The 17103-nt window shown below is 37.6% G+C and overlaps 1 protein-coding gene and 1 long non-coding RNA gene across 2 annotated transcripts; one reads left to right on the top strand and one right to left on the bottom strand.

Annotated features, from left to right (window-relative positions):
* Positions 1-514: 514 nt before the first annotated feature.
* trarg1a (trafficking regulator of GLUT4 (SLC2A4) 1a) lies at positions 515-16548 on the bottom strand. The gene is made up of 3 exons (XM_086080409.1): positions 15349-16548; positions 5007-5133; positions 515-2212 (listed from the first exon to the last, which is right to left on the bottom strand). The coding sequence occupies exons 1-3, from the start codon at positions 15778-15780 to the stop codon at positions 2202-2204; spliced, it is 570 nt and encodes a 189-aa protein (XP_085936535.1). The 5' UTR covers positions 15781-16548; the 3' UTR covers positions 515-2201.
* Positions 4033-5289, top strand: LOC147170941 (uncharacterized). The gene is made up of 2 exons (XR_015095564.1): positions 4033-4077; positions 5014-5289. It is a non-coding gene; the product is annotated as an uncharacterized LOC147170941 (long non-coding RNA).
* Positions 16549-17103: the final 555 nt, after the last annotated feature.

Genomic DNA, 17103 nt, shown 5'->3' with positions numbered 1-17103 from the left:
GTAGCAAAATGTCCGAACTTACAAGGGAAAACAAGAAACAGGATCCCAACATGTAATGCAAGCCAGACGGAATGCAGCACAGCAAAAACAAAGGAATGATTCCGGCGTCTTCCTGATGAGGCCTGAGAAATTAAGACTGTCCAGGAATGACAACGTATATTATGTGCACACATCTCTTTCTTAATGTGTTGTTTTGGGCAATGATTTGCTTTTTCTCTTTCACTTTTGTAAAACCACGGTTATTCTGAGCACAGCACACAACTGATTCGATAATCGCTTGTGTCAAGGACTGCAAGGCAAGATGAGGTTAAAGGTCAACTTCATACATTTCTCCAGTCGATTACTTGAGCAAAAGGGTCAGCATAGAGCATCGTGTGTGTTTACCTCTTATGCAGATCAATAAAGTAAACAAAATGATAGAAGAATCTTTATGTCAATGCAAACTACTGTAAGAGTGCAAGACATTGTTTATGTGCCCTGTGATGGCAATTTTTAATTAAGGATGATATTTAAAGCAAGTTTATACTTTTTTATTTCACATGTTTTCATCACTACAACTTGATCTCCTTTACATTATTGACACATTTCGGTCAGCCACTGCAAAAAAAAAAATGCTATTAACGTCTCATCATTTCCATTGTATAAGAGTGAAAATGTGTATTTAAAGCATTTTGCATGTACTTACACCAAGACACAAAATGTCTGCCATGCATGGTAACATTTATTCCAAACATGCAAAATGGACACCACAAAGATGAAATTGGAGACATTCATTATACCCGGATAGGAATTGTAATATGTAAAAAAAAAAAGAAGAAATAAACCATCAGCTGAGCAAATTCAGTGTAATCTTAATAAATGCTTTTAGTTCCAATGACGTTTTGTACTAAATAAAGGCAATCATTGGATAAGGCTGCTTATGGATGTTTGATGAAAAGTGTGATGGAAGTGGTAATGTATGTATGTGGCCAGTAAGTGAACATGTTGAACTTGGCAGGGTCAGCAATTGTCTCTTCGGAATTAGTTGCATAGTTTTTATAAATATTATTTGTAAGCATCGGACATTATTATTGTGAGTGAACAGTCTTTGTATATGTTTGAGCTTCTGCTTCTATTATGTCAGTGTGGCAGCCTTGCGTGTGTGTGTGTGTGTGTTAAATTTGGATTTTCAACTTTAAATCAACTGATAAACCATCTCTTACAAAAAAAAAAAGTATACTACATGCATAAATATTGCATATATTTCCCATTATAAATACATTTTGTACACATACAAGGAGCAGAAAAAAACAACTGACAATATCATGTAGCAGTGATGACGTAAGACAAGTAGAAAGGTCGTAAACAGATTAAGGGCACAAGGTGAAGAACTGGAGGAAAACATTCAAAAGTGGTGCGACCGAAGTGTACCGCAGGATTTGGAGTTGGTGCAGGGGTGTATTTGCCAGTACAAAGCAGTATAATGATGTAATATTAGGATAATATTTTGCAAATATTAAGGTGGGTGGTTCACGGTTACAATTCAGTCTTTAGCCGTTCTCATGAGAGCCGCACTCACCTCGTGTTCACATTCCTTTCCATTCTTTGGACTTCTAAAAACAGTTGATAACACACGGGAAGAATTTCCACATTAAGGCATGCAAACACTCATTTTTGTTAAAAAAACAAAAATGAAAAGAAAACAAAAATGTTCCATATTTGTCCTCTCCCTATTTCATCTGATTCTTGCGCTATCCCAGCTTGACATTACAAACATGTTATAAAATGGACATCTGGAATGTATCCATGTTTCAGCCGTGTAGGCCTTCAAAACGCAGCAGGAATATACGAGGGTTATATGGGCGCTGTCCAAACCGTAAACGTGTCCAAGCATCCCGTCACAGGTGTAGAAAAAGTCCATCCCAATTTGCAAATCCGTACATATTGAAATCTTCTTTCTCACAGTGTTTTTATCATTCTTATTTTTTTGTCAAGCAAATGCTAGTGGAGTCAAATACATGCATTTTGGATTTCTGTCCGATCTCGTGTTTGCTTTCTGAAGGTCATGAATGACATAATTACAATATGATAGAAGTAGAGAGGTCATGGATCATCTTTTTTTGTATACATATATCATAACTTCTTTTGGAATGGGCTTCTTTTTTTGTGTGTGTTGCATCCACGGTATGGCCTTCACGGCTGTTTTGTTTTTCCTTCAGGTGTCACTTGATTGCTGCCAAAGACACAAGAGAGAAAAATCAGAGGGGGGGGGGGGGGGGGGGGGGGAAGCAACAAAAAAAGCTTTAAGATGGTTATTTGTAGGCAGTTGCACATTCAGCCCATTGTAGCGTGCTGAATCAAATAGCAATGTACATGCACGCACACAAGCGCGCCCCAAAATGTGCTGAGTTGATACAAAGTTAAACGTGCTTGTCTGCTGGTCATCTATCACCATGTTGTCATAAAGCAGCAGCTCGCATTTGTTCAGCACGCGCATGTGTGTGTCGTCTGTGAACAAGGACGTGCCATACATCACATTTATGTGACTCATACATGTTTCGCGTTCGTCCAGTGAATTGTTCTTTAGAATTGAACATAAAAAGACTACATCTATTCAATCTTGCAGAGTGGAACCTCTAAAGTCGAATGACCCAAGTCGTCCATTTCAGAATTTGAAGAAATATAAGTGCGATGTTTTGAGTTTTTTTTTTTTTTTTGCCTTTTGTGTGTTTGTGTGCGTGGTACAAAAAAAAAATCTAGATATGTGTTGGTTATCTTCATTTAAACCAATGCTTGTTAAGAACCTTGAAACAATTTTTTTTTTTATCATTGCACGTACAGTAGGCCTCCATACACAATAAAAGCTTTATGATAAACGTGGAACAGAATTGAATTCCCAACCAGTGTCCCCAAACAGTTGGTCACCAAAATAAATACCGATACAAAATAGTGTACTGTCACTTTAAGATGCCTGCCGTGCCTGGTTGCGCGCGTGCATTTGCGTCAGACAACATTTACCGTACGCAGTGGAAAAGAAACGAGACGAACAGACAATTGTATGACTACGAACACATTTCATGCAGTTTGTGACTAACAAAAGTCATATCTAATCAATCCACAACCGTTTTGGTAAGTTTGAACTGAAGTTACAATTACTGTAACTTTGTAATGCTACCTGAGTGAATGCTAAATGCTAAATGTTACCATCATAACTAGAGATAATGTACAACCAACGCTCAATCTTATTAATTAGTTTTACGTGGACTAATTGATGTATTTATCTTATGACCTGTTATATAGGTAAGGTTTGTTGTTTTTATTTTTTTGTTACTGTTCTTCCCGTTGGAAGTTTGAACTGAAGAGGCTATGCGTGTGCATGAGAGGACTGTGAACACACTCGGGTCTCAAGATGGCGGGCCAGACCCGCAAACTTCATTTTTGAAGACTGTTGGAAATCATTTCCTTGATTTCTGCGTGTTCAAATAAATTCAAAGTTGAAATCTGTGAACAAGTTTGCCAGCTTTATTTCAGATTCTGAAAGTCACCTGTAGTACTGCTCAATCATCGCAGCTCACCCACAGATGTGTTCTTTACAAAGTTCATGCTTGCATATATACATATGGTTCCCTCCCCCTCATTGACCATTCGGCCCTTTCTCAGCATGTGATATTTCCTGTCACCCCAATTCTACACACCCCTCTCTTATCTCTTCCTTCGGGATGTGGGCCACACTGGGCCCCCCTCTCCCTCTACCAGGCCCCCCTTTTGATCTTGTCCTGTCAGCAGAGTGAGATACAATCTGGCCAACTCCTATTGAGTTCTTCCAGTCCTTAACAAACATGAGGTAAACAATTGGCTTCCTAGATAAACTATTGACCTCGGGAGAGCTGGCTCCAGAGATTCCTGCATACCTGCTGTGTGGATTCTGACACCTCACTTCCTTAGGGGGAAAACAGACCACATTCTACCACAGTTATATTGATCTAACTAAAATCAAAAACACTTTGAAGAATATATATGTAAAACAGAAAAAACAATATTAATAATTGTATCAAGACAAACCTTCACCTTATCATGTTGGAGGATCCGCCACATGAGGTTTGACTGTTGGTGAACTTTTTGCCAGAGTGGTTAGAGTGTTGGAACATCATACCATAATGGTCGTTGTTGTGATTAAGACATCATTATCTTACACTTAATTTTGGCCTATTAACTAATTCACTGCCATTGACGTCTATAGACATCAAAAATTCATTTGAACTACTTCTATTAGTTTACTAAAAATTCCACTTTTGCGAACAAGAGTATGAAAACCTAGAAAAAATGTTTTATTGCAAATTTAAAACAGATATAACATTTTTGATTAATCGTTAGTTAACTAGTGAAGTCATGTGATTAATTACAATTTTAAAAAAATAATCACCTGAAGGGCCTAATAAAAAATTTAAAATAAGGGGCGTTTAATCGTAATTCGTAATCGCATGATAATTTTATATATGTTATTAATGTACAATAAAAAAAATATAGGGTTTCATAAAAAATGAAATGAAATGAAAAATTGTTAAACTAATAGAAATAGTTCACATGATTTTTTTACGTCTATAGTTGTCAATGGCAGTGAATGAGTTAATAATAATAAAAAATTATATTTTTTAAGAGAAAACCAGAGTTAATACTCAGGAAGATAATTGAACTGAAGTAAATTAAACTGAATTTAAAAATCGGGCTATTAAAACTAAACAACCCAACAAGTGTGGAATCACAAAGGAAACTGAGGTGAGAATAAAAAAAGGAGAGTGAAGACAAAATATTTTTGGTGCCTGCAGGCTGTTTTAAAGTTTAGCGTTATCAGTGCTTTGTTTTTCCATGTTTACTTAATGTAAAAAAAAAGGATAAACTACTTGGTCTCTTCCTCAACTTTATGTTACCCCACTCAATTAGATAGCGGGTGTGTACTTTAGATTCATATGTTAGTTTTCCTGAGAGGCTTCTTTGCATTGAATGTTTTTATAATAGTTGTGTTGTACCTGAAAGTGACACAATGACAATGATGAGGACCACACCCAGGACGATGGACACGATGCTGAGCAGACGAGCCAGGCGACCCAACCGTCTGGCCCCGTCCACGTCCCCTGCCTGGAGACTGTTTCTGGACTTGGGGGGGGAGGGACACACAAAAATATATGACAATTAACATAAGCATTGCAATGATTACCACCCCCCACCCTCTGAATGCTTTGTAAAGAGTAAATGACTTGTTAACAGCTAATAGAATATGTTCTAAAAAATAATAATAAAAATAAACTTACATTTGTGTTTATCTAAATGATTTTGCAGATGTATAAAAACCAAACTTTTCTGGATATTCCTGCTTGTAGGCCAGAGATGACTGGAAAGAACTGTCCTTGGTGCTGAATATTTAAAGATTAAAGTGGAAGTCAACCTTAAACATTTCTAGACAATAATCTGTTATATGTGACATCACTAGTCTAAACATGGCATTCTGATTAATATTACATTTGTGGAATATGAGTTATGCAGTAAAATCCAGCCGTTTTTATCCATTTTAGGGGGTGGCCATTTTGCCTTGCTGGTGACTGAAGATGACATCACAGTTGCTCAGTGCTCAAGCAACGACCAATCACAGCTCACCTGTTTTCTGAAGCTGATCTGTGATTGGTTGTAACTTGTTACCTGAGCAACATTGATGGCATTTTCACTCGACAAGAAGTATCAAAATGGCCGCCTTCTGCTATTGATAAAAATTGCTGGATTTTGCTTCTTACCTCATATCCCACTAACACAATACTTACCAGAATGCCATATTTAGACCAGCGGGGTTGCATAGAACATATTATTGTCAAGAATTTTTTTTTGAGTTGGGTTGACTTTTATGGCAACATCGTCCAATAATTTTGCTCACTTAAAATGTGGGCAACTTCTAACAAAACATAACAAACGTAACACATCTACATGTAAATACCATGAAATAAAAGATGTAATTGTCTTTCCTCTGGTTATGTATAGTCAGGCTTGGGGAGTAACGGGAAACGGACCACCGTTACGTAATCAGATTGCAATTTTTTTTAACTATTCCATTACAGTTACAGGAAAAAACATGTAATCGGGTTACAGGTACATTTATTAAAAATGGGGATTCATTCGAGGGATTACAATTACGATGAGAGAGAGAAAGAGCATGCACGCCCGCGCGAGTGGGACCGTTGCTACATGTCGGGGAGGTGGGAACGAACGCACTGACTCCACACGCGGGCAGTTTCAAAAAGCATCACGGACGGAACGAGGAAATGACGACCGGTATTCACTGGAACTTACTCGGAGCGAAAGTTTGAGCTGAGAATCCAGCGGCATGCTACGCGCTGAAGCTTCTTGCTAGCTAGCCCGCTAGCCTACAGACATAATGTGAGTTACACCTTCCAAACAAATCTTCCTCCCACCAATTCACGATTTAAACATCATACACAACATATATACGGTTAAACTTGTGACTGGGATAAAAGTTCATTTTGCAGTTGATGTCACACATCGTCATCCTCATTGGATGACTATCTATCTATATCTATTAAACTGTGAGGTGTGGTTGCTTTCAGTGACAGTTCGAAAACAGCATATGGCCTTAATCAATCAATCAATAGCCTACATGCTTTTTAATTACACAAGGATTTTTGCTATTTGTAGGCTGCCCGGGTCCCCCATCACCCGCAAATAGCAGGGGCACATTGTATAGAATATATATTGTGGTGATATTCCCTCCCAACCCTGTGTATAGTTCACCTTTAAATAACCGTTTTTATGTAAGTCACCGCTGCTCGTTTTGGGGTTAGAACAGTGCAAAACAAAGCACTCGCACTGCAAACAGAACACACTGTCTTGCGACCCTCTGCATACGAGTTGGCCTGTAAGCATTCATGCTTTTTGGACTTTCAAATATGACATTATTTTTTTCAAATGAACCCTCTCACCCGCAGTACTGCAATGTGAACGGAGCAAAAGCAGTCCCAGGGGAGTGCGTATTGATCCAGAGTCAGCACACACACACACACACACACACACACACACACACACACACACACACTTGCATTTGCTGCACACATTCTTGTGGCTGCAGCAGAGGAAGGCTGCTAAGTGAGTAAATGTTCTTCTTCGCTCTTGTCATTAATAATGGACGAGCAGCAGCAGCCTGGCGAGAAGGGAGTGACACAGCAAAGAGCTGGTGTGTGTCTGAAATGGTCGCCTTTGATTTTCAATTCAAATACGGTGTTTGACATGCACCTTTCGAGATCATTTTTGCTTCAGGATCTTTGTGTTCTTTTGCTTTCTAGTCTTTAAAAACATCAGAAATTTAAAATACCTTGTTCGAACTTAATTTTAGGACGCTTTGCACATGTAATGTGTTTATAGTTTTTGGAGGAGCGACCAAAGTTGGTTATCTTTGCTCAAACTGAGTGTTGAGCAGCCTTGAGGGGCCGCGAGGAGAGCTTTCAGACTCGCTGTTGTTACATTAAAATCGACATTAAAATTGCAAAGGCACTCAATGCAGCCGGATGATCAAATCTGCTCGGCACCCGCTCTCATTCCCGGGGCCGTAAAATGCATTGGAGCTCATAAATTATAATTGGACAGAGTTTTCTGTGGTGCATGGATGGACTGAGTCAGCTCCATTCACACCATTTGCTCCCCGGGCACCTTCCATTCTCCCTCTCACCTCCCACCCCGTTCCAGACGTGCAGTCCAGATGTCATTACTGTTAAAAACTCAACAAATCTCTCCGGGCAATCATCGCATGAAGTCGGTGGAAAGCACTAAAAAGTGTCGGCGCAATGGTAAATAATAACCGTGTTCCATTAGGCAGAAGCCAAACAAATGAAGTGACAGACTTGTTTAGATGATCAAGTTTCACAGCAGCCAAATGTAACATCATCATAGTCGTCACAAAATGCATCAGAGTGCAACGAAATTGATTTCACGCTGTCCCGGTGCAAGGAAATCCAATTAGGAGAAACTTTGGTTGGGATCATTTGAGACATGGAAACAACTGATGAGAACAACAAAACACAATTAGTTGCAAGTCTAAAAGCCTGTTTAACAGTCAAAGTAATGGCAAAGTGAGTGACTAAGTGAAAAAAAAACGTGATGAGCACGAATGCACACATTTTGGTCTATACATCACCGGCAAATCTGCCGAGCATGCAGTACCGCTGCTGCATTTCGGCCCTTTCCATTATTGGGATCGGCCGGCGTTGGCCGTAAAAACCCATTAGACCCGCATCGCTAATCCTGTAATTGGCTGCACATTGTCAGTGTTAGCTGGCCGCAAGGCTTTGCCAGCACAGCATCTGTCCGATGCCGGTTGAACAGCTGATCCAAACGATCAATACCGTTTGTTGTCATGCGCCTAAAAATCTTCATACATACATCAAATCGTAATGCGCCACACTTGCGTTGAAATAAATAAACTGCCTTAAACGTGACTTGATATATTTATTGTTTGTATTGAATAAATGACAGCGAAAATTCTGTTGAGTTAGATGATTTTTATGCGGAATATAACTAGAATCGACATGCTGATTCCAAACTTGCAATCAGTTTTTTTCTCTAGCGTGTCAAAAATGTTCTCAGCTGTAGTAAGACTGTAGTAAGAAGAGCTGATTACGATTGGGCTCATCGACAGCTACAGCACGTGGCAATTTGTTTGTGCCGTCACAATTAAGACTTGTGCAGCTCCCAATAGGTCAGTACAGTACGATCAATAAGCTTGTTTGGAATTACGCTCTGAAGTCCACACACTAAACAGACTTAAGGTCTGAAGTTCTACGCTCCAATTAATTTTCAAACGCACCAGTGTGTTTTGTTTGCAAGACAATTAGTTAATTGTGTTTTGTTTACAATTCAGCTCAGTAGTAATCAACTCGCTAGCACACACAGCTAGCTAATGTCAACAATAGCGAGCCTAGTAACAACCACCACCACCTTATAAAAAGCCCTAGACCTAGCGCTACTATACCACAAACCTATGACAAAAAAGTTCATAACTTGAGAATTATCCACTGTACACGAATGGTGAATGATGACGTTTATATCCCCTTGCCAGTACCGTTTCCGTCTCCAGTGGCGCACTGCGTCCCAATTCGGAGTACCTAGTGCGCGCACTGGCGCTGCGTTTTTGGTGTGCTCTGAATTACCGAACGGCAAATTCGAGCAACGCACTGAGTTTCCCAGTGGTCGCAGTGGACCTGTGCGCATTCGGAGCGTATTTACAAATGCAGCCAATATTTGCAAACAGAGAGCTAGCATAGTAGAACTTAATAATAATGCATTGGATTTATATCAATTGAATCTTTCTTTCTTTCTTTCTCCCTCCCTTCCTTCCTTCCTTCCTTCCTTCTTTCTTTCTAAAATGTATTTCCTTCTTTCTTTCTAAAATTTCTTTCTAAAATTTCTTTCTAAAATTTCTTTCTAAAATTTCTTTCTAAAATTTCTTTCTAAAATTTCTTTCTAAAATTTCTTTCTAAAATTTCTTTCTAAAATTTCTTTCTAAAATGTCTTTCTAAAATGTCTTTCTAAAATGTCTTTCTAAAATGTCTTTCTAAAATGTCTTTCTAAAATTTCTTTCTAAAATTTCTTTCTAAAATTTCTTTTTTCCTTTCTTTCTTTCTAAAATTTCTTTTTTCCTTTCTTTCTTTCTAAAATTTCTTTTTTCTTTTCTTTCTTTCTTAAATTTCTATTTTCCTTTCTTTCTTTCTTAAATTTCTATTTTCCTTTCTTTCTTTCTTTCTTTCTAAAATTTATTTTTTCCTTTCTTTCTTTCTTAAATGTTTATTTTCCTTTCTTTCTTTCTTAAATGTCTATTTTCCTTTCTTTCTTTCTTTATTTCAATTTTTTTTCTTTCTTTCTTTCTAATTTTTTTCCCTTTCTTTCTTTCTTTTTTTCTATTTTTTTCCTTTCTTTCTTAAATTTATATTTTCCTTTCTTTCTTTCTAAAATTTATTTTTTCCTTTCTTTCTTTCTTAAATTTCTATTTTTCTTTCTTTCTTTCTTAAATTTCTATTTTCCTTTCTTTCTTTCTAAAATTTCTATTTTCCTTTCTTTCTTTCTTAAATTTCTATTTTCCTTTCTTTTTTTCTTTTTTTCTAAAATAATTTTTTTTCTTTCTTTCTTTCTAAAATAATATTTTTTCTTTCTTTCTTTCTTAAATTTCTATTTTCCTTTCTTTCTTTCTTTCAATTTGTTTCCTTTCCTTCCTTCCTTCCTTCCTTCCTTCCTTCTTTCTTTCTAAAATATATTTTTTTCTTTCTTTCTTTCTTTTTAAAATTATTTTTTTTCTTTCTTTCTTTCTTAAATTTCTATTTTCCTTTCTTTCTTTCTTTCAATTTGTTTCCTTTCCTTTCTTCCTTCCTTCCTTCCTTCCTTCTTTCTTTCTAAAATATATTTTTTCTTTCTTTCTTTCTTTCTTTCTTTCTTTCTTTCTTTTTAAAAAGAAAACAGGGATTCTACAGCTCAAAAACTCGACATGATAAGAGACGAATTGAGATCAGTTTTGAATTCCGTATACAAAAATTTGACAAAAACAGCTGTCAGACATCAACTCAACAAAAATTGTGTTTCCGGTGTTACACCCTAAAAACAGATTGGTTAAATTTGACCAATCTAGTTGGTAGTTATGTGTCCGACAGATCCTTTGGTAAAAAAAATAAATAAAACCTCTCTAGGATGGTAGGTGTTTTCATCCAATATACAATATATTAGTGATTGGGCCAACCGATACAAATTGGTCATTCTGACCAAGAGATTGGTTAATCTGTGTTAGTGTGTTAGAAGCAGGGGCCACACTTGGGAATGATTTGGGGATCTAACGTCCCAATTCCAACTCATAATGCAGAGTGTCAAGCAGGGAGGCAAATAGGTCCCATTTTTATAGTCTTTGGTATGACCCGGTGATTGAACCCACAACCTCCCAGTCTCAGGGCAGACACTGACACACATTTACATTTTTTAACACTATATTGTATTAAATACATTTAGAATACAATAAATTGATATAGTAAATATATATCCAAGTGATCTATCTAGACTTACTTTCTATTGTAATCAATTTCATTGGTTGTTTGGCTAACCAATAAGATTGGTATGCCCGTAACAACCCGGAATGGTCAATGTCTGAACAATTTATTGGTTAATCAAGCCAATATGAGCTTAACCTATTGGTAGTTTTTTTTTTTTTTTTTTTAAACAATCCATTTTTAGAGTGTATGTGCTAGCATTAAGCTACCGGGGACATTCCTAAGGCAAAGTTGTTTTTGATTTTTTTTTTTTTTAATGCACAAGGTGTAATGTTTCATGTTTAGTTCGACAGCGAACTGTGAAGAATTGTTAATTATCTGCCAATTTTGTGCTTATTGTGAAGTAAGTTGAGCAGTTTGTTGTCACCATACAGAGTTTGTATCGCAAGCTTGTACTCCCAAGTTCAAGCAAAACAAAAAAAACATCTGAACGACGGCTCGTATCTTAAATAAAATATACATTAGTAGTCTGTATTTCTATCAAACAAATGTGGCAGATGTCCTTAAAAACAGCTGGGGGTAGGAGTGACCTCATTGATGAGCCATGCTGGGGCCAGAGAAGTGCACTGTGCGTTCGGTGCAGAATGGAGCACTCACACGAGTCAAACAATCTGTAGGAGTCAAGTGTGCCCCAGCGCGCTATGAATCTACTTGGGTGTGTCTTCATAAAAAATCATTTGGATAGTATGCTAGTAGTCTATTGAGTGTGGTCTCTTATCAACCAAAACCACATGCTATATCGATAGATACTGGTTGGAAGAAAATACTGTAGACATTTTAAGACAAGCACGTGGCTCTCTTTTGGATTCAGATCGTACTCCGATAATTCGGTGCCACTCTGCTTCGCTTTTGTCCGTCAACTAGTATTTGGGAGCACCTCTGCACTCAGTCCCACCATCTGGTGATACATGCTGATTACATCTCCCTTTTTAACTCATTCACTGCCATACTTTTTTTTTTATTATTATAAAAAATTAGGGGCAACAGGCAATTAAATTTTGTAATTGTAATTAATAGTATGACTTCACTAGTTAACTCGTGATCTGTTCTAAATGTACAATGAAAAAAATTCTAGGTTTTCATACTCTTGTTAACAAAAGTGGAAAAAATGTTAAACTAATAGAAATTAGTTCAAATGAATTTTTAACGTTTATAGCTGTCAATGGCAGCGAATACATTTGGGAGAAAAAAAGAAGAAAAGATTATTTAAAATTTGGGGCGTCGGGTGATTAAAATTGTCATCGCGATTAATCACATGACTTCACTAGTTAACTCTCGATTAATCACACATTTTATATCTGTTCTAAATGTACAAAAAAAATTCTAGCTTTTCATACTCTTGTTAACAAAAGAGGGAAAAAAATGTTAAACTAATAGAAATAGTTCAAATGTATTTTTGTCAATGGCAGCGAATGAGTTAATGTTTCCAGGATATTTAAGCCCCTTTCCACGCAAATGACGTCACTTTTAAATCAACGACTCACTCGGAGTGTTGTGAACCTGTTGTCTCACTTGATCTGATTCAATTCCTGTGACGGGAAGTGCATGGCGTCCATTTGGCGGTCCTCTCAACCCCGCCGTCCTTGTGAAGAAGGCAGCTTTCGCGGCCGGCGGCGCAGCGAGCGGATGTTCATTGCCGCCACGCTGCAAACTGCCGCAATCTGCTCTCTGCAGCACAGTAACTAAATTGACTCCTCTCACCATCTATTGAATTAGTGTCCAGATCTAGTTTCCTTCACTTTGCGTCTCAGGGATCTCGCTCGCTTCCTCTCACACATACGCTTGCACACACACACCAAGCTATTAGGACGCGTGTGACGAGTGAATGTCCTGATGAAGACTCAGGATATGTCTGGTGGATCCTGCGTGATATTCCCTCAGGTGTGTGCGCAGCCCAAAGGAGTGATATTACAGAACTAATGCGCTCAGTGAATTGCCTTCATTTTGTTTCTCAGTACATTCCAATTTTGGCTGCTGTACTGCGTGTAGTAAAATGCAACAGGACAAAATGAGCTGGCAGTATATATGAGTGGTTAATCTGATTTATTCAAACCATGTCCAAGAAGCACAATTACGCAACAATATCTTAACTCATTCACTGCCATTGACGGCTACGGACGTCAAAAATTCATTTGAACTGTTTCTATTAGTTTAACATTTTTTTCCAGTATGAAAACCTAGATTTATTTTTTGTTGAAATACAGATATAAAATGTGTGATTAATTAAAAATTTCAATCACCTGACGCGACTTAAAGATTATGAAAAATTTGGGGCGTCAGGCAATTAAAATTTTTAATCGTAATTAATCGCATGACTTCACTAGTTAACTCACAATTAATCGCAAATTTTATATCTGTTCTAAATGTACAATAAAAAAATATACTCATACTCTTGTTAACAAAAGTATAAAAAAAAATTAACTAATAGAAATTTTTGACGTCTATAGTCGTCAATGGCAGTGAATGAGTTAATTGTTCACAATTCTACAAGTTGCTTTTTACGTAGATTTGTTCCTGCTTGTACTATGAGTGTGTTTGGCAATGTTCTGGATATGTGTGCCTTTTATTTCATGGTACAATGAATCATAAACAATAACTGCCATGTTGATTGTGTGCAGGTGATGTGTGAGAGTAATAGTCTTGACTAATGCTTTCTACAAGTTTCAAAAGATTTTACATTGTCAGCTGGTAGAACACCCAAGTGCCTCAGTGTAACGTGACCTTTGCGATGACATCGCGTACCACAATACACTCGAAAAACAGTTGGGTCAAAAGTAACCCAATTATGGATAAAAAAAATAGACTGATCCACTTTATGGGTCAAATTGACCCAACTTTCTGGGTTGTTTTATATAAAATGACCAATTTTTGACCCAAGTAAAGGATCTGACCAATATTTATGAGTTGTTTTACACTAAAAGACCAATTTCTTGACTCAAAGTTGGGTCAAATTGACCCAATTAGAGGATCGGTCCATTTTTTACCCATAGTTGGGTTATTTTTGACCCAACTGTTTTTAGAGTGTACTATATGTCACAGTTAAGTTTACCAAAACATGCACCCTCTATACAACAGACATGGGATCTGTAAAACTGAAGATCACGAGTAGTTTCAAGTGCTGAGTGTATGCAGTACGGAGAGGAAATGCTTATTAGGGCTGTGTTTTTTTTTTATCGAATAATTAATATTGAATTCCTCTTCAAGCCCGATATCGATTCATAAAACATGAATCTATTATTTTAATACAGTATCTCTTTTCTCCATAAATTCTTAAGAAAATAGAACTTACGCCAAATGTTCTTGATATTACTGTTCACGCGAGTTGCAAAGCATTTTCTTACATTTATGAAAGACCTGACTTATTGCACTATAAGACAATTCAGAATCTTTTAAAATTATATTTACAATTATTGAATTAGAATTATAAAAATATTTTCATCTCATCCTTGTCAATGTTAATGTTTGTGTAACATTTAAGTGATAATAACACGTGTTAAAATTTACTTTTGAATTGAACTCTAAATCGATTGAAGAAATTAGAATTGATACCCAGCCCTAATGCTTACTGCACATTCGAAACTGCCTGATCATTTTTTCTTTTTGTAAATGAATGGCAGTGCACTGACAAGACAAAGAGCTTCAACGAAGGAGGAGAACATTGGCCAGAAGTTGGACAGAAAGTTTTTTACGTTATGTCCATCCATTTTCTATACTTCTTGTCCTCATTAGGGTGGTGGAAGAGCTGACGTCTATCACAGATTACTTTAGGTACAATGAACTTATATATTTAGCAAAATACATTTATTTTCATACATATAGTGAGTAAGGTAGGCATGCCTGACTTCTGTGCAGGCAGCGGTTTAATTTATTACTCAGAATTTTTTTTTAATACAGTATATTAAATTTTTTCTACCTGTAAACTCCCCCAAAAATAATGAAGTACCTGCATTTGTAAAATAATTATATATTTTAATGTATTCGACCATGGATAAGCGGTTCGGATAATGAATGAGTGAATATTGTAATGTTTTTAAAATTACAATATAGACAGTGGCCTATATTCTATTTTTAAGACTTTTTATCCTCCACAGAAAATAGGCAGAGTCTTAAAAGATGTATTTATTTTTAATCTATGATGAATGATCGATTACCAAAATTTAATCAATTCCTAACTCTGAGAATATTTAAAAAGAAAATAGGTTCCTGTTTGATTCCTCTTATATTTTGTAATTACATGCTGCTCCACTGGTAAAGTTACTTGGGAGCCATTCCTTTTCGGTTGACTCACCATGATGGAGTAGACGAGGGCCACGATGTTGACGGGCCACACGGGGAAGAAGCAGGAGATGATGACGAGGAACAGGTAGTCTCGGGGCTTGGGGCTCTCCTGCACCGTCGCGTTGCCGGTGGACGAGCGGCTCAGGCTGACTTTGGACGGGGAGAGGGGCGCGGCGGCGGCCAGCTGCCCCGCCGAACCCGACCTGACGTTCAGCCCGTGGCCGTTGTGGTCCGCCTCCAGCCCCTTAGCCTGGTTGTGGTCCATGTTGACGGAGAAAGACGAGGACATCTTGAGGCCGTGGCCCGCGGGCTCGCTGGTGACGGCCAGCAGCTTTTCGGTCTCCTGGAAGTCCGCCAGCTGGGCGCCTCCTTCTCCTCCTCTTCCTCCGCCGACCTCGCCAAGGTTGGACTTGAGGAAGTCGGTGTCCGTGTTGATGGCCATGCTCGCCTCGATCGCCTAATTGCCAAAACTGCTTCTTTTTCTCTGTTGGTTCCCAAGTTTAATCTTGATGGTAGGCCATTATTGGGCGAAAGTTTTACGACTGATGTTTGATTGTGCGTGAAATCCCCATGGATGGGAGGAAACGAGGCAGTTCTTGTGAAGTTTGAAACCCTCCACTTGGTTCACTTTGCTTTATTCACATCCACTTGAGTTACTGCCAAGATCACAAATGTTTGCTGGATCCGGTGAGGAGCAAACAAAGTGGAGCTCCATCCAGTCCTGCTACTTCTTCTAAATAGCTCTTTTATCCCTGTTCTAATTAATTTTTTTAATCAATAAAAGAAGACGAGAAAGGTGCACGTACCTTGTATCTTCCACTAAAAAGCTGCTCTGAGCTTCATGTCCCTCCGCCCTCTTCACTCTGCGGCTTGCCAGAGACCGGACGAAACCTTTGTCAAGTTACACAAACGCATACTTTCCTATTCCGGTCAAGAGACATTCTTATTGGTTAGGTAATGGAAGAGAGAATAAAACTATTCATAAAATGGGTAGTTCTTTTAAAAACGAATTCACAGTATAGGCTATACACAAAAAAATGTTTTTGTGTATTTATCTTTACAGATATATAATGTAAATTTGGCATTTTTCATTTAATTTTTACATTTGTACATTATATGGTGCATTTTAAATACAAAATGGATTAATATTTTTGCACATAAGTTAACGTGTTCTTTCTTAATTTACTTTCTACAACATCCATCTGTTAAATTAGTGGGACAGGAACTGAGGATATGTAGGGGGAGCTGGAAATCAATTTCCAGTTGAGATTACTAAAGCTGTTTGATTAGCTCAACAATATTGTTATCAATGCCATTTCATGTTTAAAAATGATACAAATGTGTAAATGTATCTCATCTAGGTTCACTGTATTTATTTATATAAATTAACATGGCCTAAATATGGGTGAAATTTAGTCAAGCATCTGTTCAACTGTCTTCAAAACCTAGACTTTCGTTTTATTTTGAAGGCGTTACTTCCTTACATCTACCAGGATTTTGTATCTCTCTGTCGAACTTGATGCTGCTGATGTTGATTGAGGGAGTCCCTACACACATAAACACACACACATTCACACACCCTCCTCCCCTCCCTTTCCCAACATCAGCACCGGTGTTTTATGGAAGGCTTTGTGCTGCTATGCAGAATTTACTTTCCGTTCATGTACCAGTGGCACAATCTTCCCATGTCATAAATCATCAGCACACACCCTATATAGCCGAAATACAATGCTTGCTTGAATCAGAAAGCGACACTTTTAGACAA

This window comes from Leptonotus elevatus, chromosome 7 (assembly GCF_054856555.1).
Source record: "Leptonotus elevatus isolate MCC_2025b chromosome 7, RoL_Lele_1.0, whole genome shotgun sequence".
NCBI lineage: Eukaryota > Metazoa > Chordata > Actinopteri > Syngnathiformes > Syngnathidae > Leptonotus > Leptonotus elevatus.
This window is presented reverse-complemented; position numbering and strand designations above follow the sequence as displayed.

Excerpts from the sequence above, each read along its gene's own strand:
- trarg1a (XM_086080409.1), bottom strand. The coding sequence starts at position 15,780 with ATGGCCATCAACACGGACACCGACTTCCTCAAGTCCAACCTTGGCGAG. Across the intron at positions 5,134-15,348 it reads CCCTCGTCTACTCCATCATG|TCCAGAAACAGTCTCCAGGC; the intron begins GTGAGTCAACCG and ends TCCCCCCCCAAG.